The 9,834-nt window shown below is 53.9% G+C and overlaps 1 protein-coding gene across 3 annotated transcripts; it reads left to right on the forward strand.

Moving 5' to 3' along the window:
• The first annotated feature begins 274 nt into the window (after window positions 1-274).
• SSTR5 (somatostatin receptor 5) lies at window positions 275-9,607 on the forward strand. 3 transcript variants are annotated; one of them, XM_050317542.1, is made up of 2 exons: window positions 275-398; window positions 7,604-9,607. In XM_050317542.1, exon 2 carries the CDS (start codon window positions 7,670-7,672, stop codon window positions 8,780-8,782), a length of 1,113 nt encoding a protein of 370 aa, XP_050173499.1. In that variant the 5' UTR covers window positions 275-398; window positions 7,604-7,669; the 3' UTR covers window positions 8,783-9,607. The 3 variants fall into 3 exon arrangements, with proteins under 3 accessions (XP_050173499.1, XP_050173497.1, XP_050173498.1); XM_050317540.1 differs by lacking the exon at window positions 275-398 and adding an exon at window positions 682-789; XM_050317541.1 differs by lacking the exon at window positions 275-398 and adding an exon at window positions 2,078-2,204.
• Window positions 9,608-9,834: the final 227 nt, after the last annotated feature.

The raw sequence follows: 9,834 nt of genomic DNA on the forward strand, positions 1-9,834 counted from the left end.
TCCATGGAGAGGCAGGATGCGAGGGCGACCCTGGCACTCCGTCTTCCCCTTCTGCTCAGGCACGGGAGCATCAGATAACCGTGCCGAAGATGTCAGATGCTCGTCTCTGCCCCCGGAGGAGCCCGCGGGCTCGTGTGCCGTGTTTTGGGGGAGCAGCAGCGAGTCCCGGCGCTCGGGGAGGGGGCTCGCTGAGGACCAGCCCGCGGGAGCCTTTAAAAGGACTTGTCGGGGCTGGAAGGAGCTCAGGCAGAGGAGGAAATGCGGGTCTGCCCCCTCCGAGGGCAGTGGGGGCTCCAGACCCTGCCGGGAGATGCGCGGACCCCGCACCGTGGAAGTTGGGGGGGCTGCGACCCCCGAGGTGCGGGGTCGGGGCAGAGCGGCGGGAGCGGCAGAGCCAGGTAAGGGCATCGCTGGGACTGGGGAGGGGGGCACGGACGAGGTGAAGAGGGCACAGGCACAGAGAGAGAGGCACGGGGGGGATCCGCGGGGAGAGCATCCCGGCGGAGCGCTCCTGTCTCCCGCTCCCTCCCGCCCAAGTTCCCGGCGAAGGGGTGGCCCCAGGGCCGCTGCTCCCCCGGCCGGGAGCCCCGTCCCTCCTCCGCGGGAGCCCCGTCCCTCCTCCCCGGGAGCCCCGTCCCTCCTCCCCGGGGTGGGGGGAGCGGCCCCGTCCCCGCCCGCCGCCGCAGGGACGCGCGGGGAGCGCTCCCGGAGCGGGGCTCCAGCCGCGGCTCTGCGGGGGGAGCGGGAGCATCCTGCTTCCAGAGGGGAGAGGAGCCCCTGGAGCTGCAGGTAACCATCCCCGGGGGAGACGGGAACGGCGAGCGGGGCTGGGGGAGCCGGGAGGGATCGGTGGGGGGAGAGGAGGGAGGATGGGGTTGGGGCAGGAGAGGGGTGGCAAAGCGCTTTTGGGGGTTCGCTAGGGGTGAATGAGGCACCGGAGCCATCGGGCCCACTTGTGGCCACCCCGGACTTGCCCTTCTGAGGGGACTTTCCGTGCGGAGTGACCCTGTCCTGGCTGGAGGGATGGTGGGGGACAGGGGGGTGACCCGTCCTGGCTGGGGGGACGCCGGGGAGGGTCCCGCTGCCTTGCGGGGGACGCGGCGTTTGAAGCAGGACTGGCTTTGAAGCTCGAAAGGGATGAGAAAGGCACCTGCGGGAGGGATGTGCAGGCACTGATCGGTGCTGCCCGCCCCAAAAAGGTGGGAAAGCCCTGGATGTGCCCGGCCCGCGGGGATGGGGCTCAGCCAGCCGCCGGGGGCCGGAGCTGAGCGCAGGATGCTCCTCTGCGATCAAACACGGGAGGGAAGTGCAGGGGGCTGGAATTGCTCCAGGGTGGTCAGGAGGGAGTGGATGTCAAGATCGAAGTGGGGCCCTGGGGGTCAGCACTGCTCTGGGCTGGGAGCAGCTCCCTGTGTCCCTGTGCTGGCTCCCAGAATCCACAGATCCGGGCACAGCTTGTTCCCAGTGCCCAGACCTCTGCGCTGAAGAGCAGGGAGAGAACACCCCGGCTCGGGTGTTTTTGGACTTGCAGGTTGTGCTGGGCTGAACGAGAGACTCTTTGGAGTTTTTAGGGGGGAGGAGAAGTGCAGGTCGCACCAGGCAGCCGGTTCTCAGTGTGCTGGGATCAGTCTGGGAGTGCTGGTGTGGGAAATCCCAGCTCCTGGGGACACTGGCACCGGGACTCGGTGGATCTGCACTGCTGCTTGTGGGGGGTGTCCAAGCCAGAGACCCTACACCTTCGAAGTTCCTCCCCGAGGCTCCTCTCCTGGAGCTGCTCCACTTCTTACAGCAAGAGAAGCTGTTCCAGAGCTCCTTCCAGCCTGGGGCTCTCCCTGAGCCAAAGGGATCCGTGGCTGTTCCAGCTCTCCCTCAGCCTGGAAGCAGACACAGCCTGTAGTCAGTGCTCCTCGACTGCCCTGCCTTTGAGCCTCTCATGTCCCTGAAACCAGCTGATGCTTGGATTTGGAGGAGCTGGATTACAGAGGAGAGGGCTGGAAGAGAAGCATTTTGATACAAACCCCTGTTGATGGTGATGGACCGGGGCTGGAGATGGATTTTGGAGCCTCATCCCAGCCCGGTGAGAGCACAAAGGGATCAGCTCCACACCTTCCTCTCCCTGAAGCTGCTGAAATCTGGGAGCAAACCCAGATTTATGAACCAGTGATTTACAGGACTGTCTGTGTGGCAGGACCAGCTCAGCCCAAGTGAGTAATCCCTGAGCAAAACAGAGCCCAGAGTGTGCTCGGGGAAAGAAAGTGTTCAGCAAATATTTGGGCAGAAGCAAAATTGGTTTATGGGCTGTTTGTTTGCAAACTAAAAATAGGAGCAAGTTACCCGGTCATGTCTCCTCTGGGTGCTCTAGGAAACACTGGGCTGGGGTGAGCAAGGGGGTAACAAGGTGTTGTCAGCTTGAAAATGTAGTTTTTAAAGATTTTTTTCTAGGGCTAGAAGTGGTAAGAAGTTATTCAACCGTGACTTCAGCTGATCAGTGTTTAGTACCAATCCAGTTAATCCAAACAGAGCAGCAATTTAGGGCGAGACAGTTGGTTTGTTGTGTGTTCTGCGGAGAAAAAATACAATCCCTCTGGGTTTTTTTTTTTTGGAGTGAGAAACACGCCCTGAGAAACACCAAATGGCAGATTTTCACCAGGAGGAGGTTCCCATCTGAACTGATTCACTCTGCTTTCCAACCCTAGGTGGTGGGAGAGGCTTGGGAGAGGGGAAAGCGAGACTGTTACCTATGGAACAATGAGATTCCTGTGCTTTTAGGGAGCTCCTGGTTTAGTCCCAGGACAGGGTGATAACTGCCCAGAGTTGAGGCAGGTCTGACCATGGTGCTGCATTTCCCTCCTGCTCACACAGAGCCTTCCCTGGGTGTTTTATTTCAGAGCTGCTCTTCCAGGTCACACCGACTTTCCCACCATCTCCCCCCCTCTTCCAGCAGCAAACCCCTCAGCTCTGCCTGCTGGATCCATGAAAACCCCAGGAATGAGGCCCCAGGAGCCTGTGTGGGAAGCAGCAGGTGATGAACACTCAAAAGGGCAAATTTACTGAAGGGCCAAGAGAGTTTTCATTGCTTCATTACAGCAAATTACTCCACTAACAAATCCATGGGGTGGGAAAATCTCGACTCCTAAAATCAGGTTTCTTTCTGGGATGGGAAAACCTCACAAAGTTCTGCTGCCACTCCATAATTCTTGGACAGTTATCCAGCTGCTTTTCTTCCCATTACTCCTAAGAATGCCTGTTTTCAAAGCCTGTCTGTCTGGGTTACCATTTTGCCTGTTATTCCTCGTCCTCCTGCACCTGGAAGCAGCAATTTGCCATCCTGTTGTTGTAATTCCATTCACAGCAATTATGGCTGATGCTGCATAAGAGAGTTATGATTCCAGCAGTAAATAGGCAGAGAGATCAAATCTTGACTCATAAAATTAGGTTTCTTTCTGTAATTCCTGCTTGGTCCCAGCTCCACTCTCATGCAATGCACTCCAGAGGGTTATTTTTGCTTTGCTGTTGTGACCACAGCCAGGGAGAATTTCAGCCCTCACTGGCTGGGCATTTTTAAGGTCTGCTCTTCCTTGGGCTGTGATGACCTTCAGTCACTGATGGGCTCTGTGCTGTTGGATCCTTTCTCTGTTGCCCAGCAAAATTACACTTATTTAGGATACCAGCTAGAGAAGTTTTCACTAAATTCTGAGCAGAATGGGCTGTGCTATAACCCCTCTTTTATCCCTTCCCTCATTTTTCATGGCAGGGACATGGATAGTCAGATATGTTCAGCTGATTTTTTTTTCAGGGTGCTGCCCTGCAAAAGGAGAGCTTGGGATTATGTCACTGGTTACTCTGGGTCTGTGTCCTTATCTCCTTTCTGCTTTGTGTGTTTTAAGCAGAAAGCACATAATTTGTGGACTGTTCCAGGGGGTGGCTTGGAGATCAAACACCAAAGGGAAAAAAATCTGGCTGAGAGCAAGTCCCCTGGAGGGGTGTGTTTTATTAATCCACTAATTAAGAACACCAAAACAAGGCTATCAGGCATCAGTCAGCATGTCTTAATTACATTTAGTCATCCTTTGGGGAGGTTCATGGTCATTAACTGCTTGGAGTGACGATGTGAGCCCGGGCAGAATTGGGCAAGTTGTGAGATGGACAGAGAGAAAAATCCTCTGTGCTCACTCAAAACAGCCAGAAAAACATAATCTGCAGTTGTCCAGGGTGGTTTTTTTGTTGTTTCCATATCATAAAAACCCCCAAAACACCAATGGCTACACGGGAGGGAGGTTTCCATGACTGAGTGGATAAAACAAGGAATGGAGACTCAAGATCTGGGCTCAGTTTTCAGGTCTGGATGACTTTAAGTCCATCACATCCTCACACAGGAATGTTCAGGTGATGGAAACTCCCTCCTGGTGCTGCCAGCCTGCAGGTTGGCACCAGGTGAACACTTGAGATTTTGCATCAGAGCCTCAGCAAATGGATTTCCCCCTCAGCAAATGTGGTGTCCCATCCCTGGCAGTGTCCAAGGCCAGGTTGGAGCAACCTGGGACAGTGGAAGGTGTCCCTGCCAGTGGCAGGAGATGGGACTGGATGTTCTTTAAGGTCCCTTCCAACCCAAACCACTCCTGGATTCTGTGATTTCCTTCTCAATGCCCTCAGTATGACAAGGAATATCGTGAAATTCATCACATTTTAATTCTGGTTCAACAAAACCCCCTGAGGGTAAAGGTTCATGTTCAGAAACTGAGAGAGGAGCCCCAAAATACTGCAGTGACAAAGTGCTGAAGTGTCACTGACCCCTGGGGACAGCACAGCAGCAGGAGGAGACACCACAGCTGCTGCTGGAGGAGGCTGGAAACACGTGGAAGACACACAAAGTCCTTCAAGGAAAACCTCTGGCTGCCTCAGGGATGCCAGGCATGGATGGCTGGAAGAGCCTGAGGCCCTTTGTGCTTGCAGGTTTTTCTTCAGGGGGAGAAGAAATTTGGGAGTGTCCAACTAAAGGAGCTCCTTGTCCTGCTCCTCCAAGGCCTGAACTCCAAAGGCAGTGGAAGGAGCACCAGGCTGGAACTTAACAGTGTCATTCCCACAGCCACCTATTCCAAAGAGATGTGCTGGGGGAAAAAGAGGAGGTGACTTCAGAGGAGAGATGTCCTTCCTCGTTGTTGAGAGCATCAGGAGGAGCCACACATGACTGACCTCCCCCTGCTGAGCTCCAGCTCTCTTTACATCCTCTTGGTTTTGTAGTCCCAGCACAAAAACTTGGCTTTTCCTTTTTTTTTGGCCCAGCCTGGTGATGCTGAGCTTGTCTGGGCTGCTGAGGATGAGCTGCTCTCCCAGTCTCAGCCCCAAACTCAGTCCTGAAGCTGCAGTTTGAAATAAAAGGGTTTATAATCACCAGCAACCCCATCCCACCACTCTTTCCCTTTATATTCTGCCCTTCAGACATCCCAGCTGGGGTCAATCCCAGAAAGCAAATGGGATCTTCCCAAAGCCCCAGAGCCCAGGAGGAGTGTGGTGCTGCTGGGGCTTCTCCCAGACTCCTCCCCACAAATAAACTGAGATTTAACATCATATTTTAAAAGTAGAGTCAGAACAGCATTTAAAACTCCACTTTTTAGACAGAGCTGGGGTTTGAGGTTTTTTTGTCTAAGCACTAATCCAGTCCTATTTAATTTATAAGGAGTATGGTCTGGCTGAGCTCTCCCTGCAGGGATTGCAGGGATGCTCCCACTATGCCCATGGCTGCAGCACCTGAGCCCAAACACAGAAATCAACTATTCAGAACCTGCAGATCATCTCCACCTCCAAGCCAGCATCTGTAAGAATGTTGTAGGTGGCTCATGTATTTCTTTCATGGCCAAAATTAGGGAAAAAAACCCCCCCAAATTCAACTTCTCCCACGACTGCCCTAAAGCAAACCCTTAAAAGAAAACAACCCTCCCAACCATTTACATCTTAAAATGGTCTTTTTCACCTCTGGCTTAGCCTGTCCTGCTTGGATTTGGTGGTTGAGGGGGAATAAGAAGATGTGGAGCTCTTCCTCCCATCCCGGCCCCCCTGGATTCCCGGTTTCCCTGGTACGTCTCCTCCCAGCCGTGGAGTGACATGTGAGACACCTACTCCCCATCTGCACACTCCCAAATCAGAGCAGCAGATCTGTGCTTACCACTGGGAGCTGGAGGGAACTTCTCCTCTTCCCCCACTGCAGCTTTTCTCACCCGAAGAGAAAGCCCAGCAACAGCCGTGGAGGTGTTTTGGATCCCTCCTGGAGACAAGAAGCTTCTCGTGCTGCAATGATGCACAGTTTGCTTGGGTTTGGAAGGCCTGGATGCAGCGTGGGCTGGGGGGGGGTATTGGAAATCCAGATTCCTGCCCCCAGATTGTGATGGAAATCTGCCCATCAGCTGATGTGGCCGAGCACCACCTGCTTGAGCACCTTCACCAAGGTTTGTTGTGAGACTTGGGGGGGAGAGAGACCTTGTGTGTTTTGAATCTGCAAGTTTTTTTTTTAGAGCAAATGCTTTCAAGTTTCTCTGGAGGAATGCTTTACAAACACCTACTTGGACGAAAAGATGAAAAAATATTCCTGTGAATCAAGCCCAGCGCAGAAACAGGGCGTTGGAAATTCTCAGCCTCTTCCAGAATTGTCTATTAAAACTTCTCCTCTCACCCCATCTGCTCAGCTGTGTCCTGCAGTGCCCACTGCAGCCTGGATTTCTTGTGGAATAAAGGTGTTTCTTGGACACAAAGTACAGTTCAGGTGAGAGGAGAGGGATTGGAAACACTAAGAGAAGAACAGTCTGGAGAGATGGAAAAGAAGGCAGGGACACCTTCCACCAGCCCAGGTTGCTCCAAGCCCCGTCCAACCTGGCCTTGGACACTTCCAGGGATGGGGCAGCCACAGCTTCTCTGGGTAACCTGTGCCAGGGCCTGCCCACCCTCAAAGCCAAGAATTCCTTCCCCATATCTAATCTAAACCTCTCCCCTTGCAGTTTAAAGCCATTATTCCTTGTCCTATAGCACGACCTTGCTAAAAGACCCTCTCCTTATTCCAGGTGGGAAGTGTTGGTGTTACCAGCCCAGCTCCTGGATATCCCAGAGGAGGACTTTGGCTGCATGACAGGTTACAGAGACTGAGGCATTCAAAGGGTGAAGGTTGTTTACCAAACTTCACATTTCTCAGCAGCAGAGGAAGGTCTGGCCTCATTACAGCAGATTTTGGACCCGAAGAACCACATGCCAGGGCATTCCCAACTCCTTCTCTTCAGGCTGGGAATGATGATGGCCTCACCCTCTCCCGTCTCACCTGTGTTTCCCAGCAGGATCCACGTTGTTCCCATGTTCCTGTTCTGCAGCCTCCCATCTTTATGGTTTCATCCAGCTCTGCACAGATCCTGTGAAAACAAAACAGGTGCCAGCATCTCCTGGGATGAGCTCTGAGCCCTCCCACTGTTCAATTCCTTTGTCCAGGCACTGATCTCACACTGCATAATTCCAACACTAATTCTGAGCCTGGAGAGGAAATTCAATGATGTGTAAAACTTAACGTGCTGTGAATTCACTCCTTCTTGTCTCTTTCTCTTCCTCTTTAAAATTTTCTTTCCAGGAACAAGATGCCCGTGAAGTTTAACCTCCTTTAGCCTTAGAAGTAAAAAACCGAGGAGCAGAAGTTATGGATCCTTTGTACTTTTCCAACACCTTCGGCGCGGAGGGCGGGCCCAGCGCCGGGAACTCCTCCCTGCTGGCGAACCTGACGGAGAACGGGACGCTCCCGGAGCAGCCCTCCTTCAAGTACATCCACAAGGTGCTCATTCCCATCTGCTACCTGCTGGTGTGCGCCGTGGGGCTCAGCGGGAACACGCTGGTCATTTACGTGGTGCTGCGCCACGCCAAGATGAAAACGGTCACCAACATCTACATCCTCAACCTGGCCGTGGCCGACGTGCTCTTCATGCTGGGCCTGCCCTTCCTGGCCACCCAGAACGCCATCTCCTACTGGCCGTTTGGCTCCTTCCTGTGCAGGCTGGTCATGACCGTGGACGGCATCAACCAGTTCACGAGCATCTTCTGCCTGACGGTGATGAGCATGGACCGGTACCTGGCCGTGGTCCATCCCATCAAATCCACCAAGTGGAGGCGGCCCAGGGTGGCCAAGCTCATCAGTGCGACTGTGTGGACATTCTCCTTCCTGGTGGTGCTTCCAGTCATCATCTTCTCGGACGTGCAGGAGGACTTCCAGACCTGCAACATAAACTGGCCAGAGCCCGTGAGCGTCTGGTCGGCGGCTTTCATCGTCTACACCTCGGTCCTGGGCTTCTTCGGGCCTCTCCTGGTGATCTGCCTGTGCTACTTGCTGATTGTCATTAAGGTCAAGTCGTCGGGGATCCGGGTGGGGTCCACGAGGCGCAGGAGGTCGGAGAGGAAGGTGACCAGGATGGTGGTGATCATCGTGGTGGTCTTCGTGCTCTGCTGGCTCCCGTTTTACACCATGAACATCGTCAACTTGATATTCATCCTGCCGGCAGACCCCGTGCTGGTGGGCTTGTACTTCTTCATGGTGGTCCTGTCCTATGCAAACAGCTGTGCCAACCCCATCCTTTATGGCTTCCTCTCTGACAACTTCAAGCAGAGCTTTCAGAAGGTCCTTTGCCTCCGGAAGGGCAACGGCGTGGAGGACGGGGAGCCCGTGGAACACAGGCAGGAGAACAGCAGCCGCCTGCAGGAGTCCATGCTGACCCAGAGGAACGTGGAATTCAACGGTCACATGCAGACCAGCAAGGTCTGAGGGCAGGGGCTGGCACTGCAAAGGGCTGGTAGGGCTGGAGAACTTTGGTGGGAGGGGCCTCAAGGAGAGGTGGATCCGTGAAAAAGGTAAAACTGTGGAGACCCACGGGCTGAAATAAATGTACATAGAGGTGGCCTCACCCCCCTCCCTTCCCCAGCTCCAAGTGGCAGGGGCTGCAGTGGGCTCTGCCCATGCTGTCGTGGTGACCTGGGTCACGTGGGGACCACTTTGGGGTCCTCTGGAGAACTCATTTCCAGGCTTTGTACTGCCCTAATGATGCAAAACCCCCCGAGAGCAGTTTTTGCTACCTTGTTAACTGGGCTTATGGCTGCTTTGCACTGCTGGGAGCAGCTGAGAGCAGAAAACAGCTCAGACAGTGTCTCTGGAATCCTTCAGGGGGATCTCTTACGAGAAAAATTGTTGTTCCTTCAGAGTTTCACCCACAGAAGGCCCCAGCACTGACCTCGAAGCTGCGCACGAGCCGTGGCTGGAATGTGCTGGGTGGTCCTGCTGTGTTGGTTCGCTGTCATGAACCCATCCAAGAGATTCATGGTGCCCAGGAATCCTCCAAACACAGCAGGAATGAGGAAAAAAGGAAGCCACGATTGGGAAGACCTTTCTGAAAGGATTCAGTGTATTCATGATGTCTTCACACTCCAACCCAAAGTGCATCCATAGAAAACGTGATGTAGCCACTCTGTTGTTCTGTAAGTGCTGATCATTGTGAAGTCCTGGGGAGCTGTTGTGTGTATTTATTGGTTCTGAATGTCAGTCTGGATGTGAATACAAACTGTGTTTTCAGAAATTAAAACAAGTTCAACCCCCTCCTGACTGTGGTTTAGTTGACGGGGTGGGGTTTGCCCGAAGGTTTGGATCTCCAGAGGGCTTTGCCAGCCCTTTAATGACTCAGGCATTCTATTCCTGCCACACTCACACTCCCCAAACACAAGAACTCACCTGATACAAGGAGGGACAACTGCAGGATGTGCCCAGAGCCTGGCCCTGGCTTTGGACCATTGGTAGCATCTCCTGGGTTACTCACAGTTGTGGGC

This window comes from Myiozetetes cayanensis, unplaced genomic scaffold, assembly GCF_022539395.1.
Source record: "Myiozetetes cayanensis isolate MyiCay16 unplaced genomic scaffold, myiCay2020 scf20-37, whole genome shotgun sequence".
Taxonomy (NCBI): domain Eukaryota; kingdom Metazoa; phylum Chordata; class Aves; order Passeriformes; family Tyrannidae; genus Myiozetetes; species Myiozetetes cayanensis.

What these genes read in the sequence shown, in the direction of transcription:
- SSTR5 (XM_050317542.1), top strand. Translation starts at nt 7,670, where the DNA reads ATGGATCCTTTGTACTTTTCCAACACCTTCGGCGCGGAGGGCGGGCCC.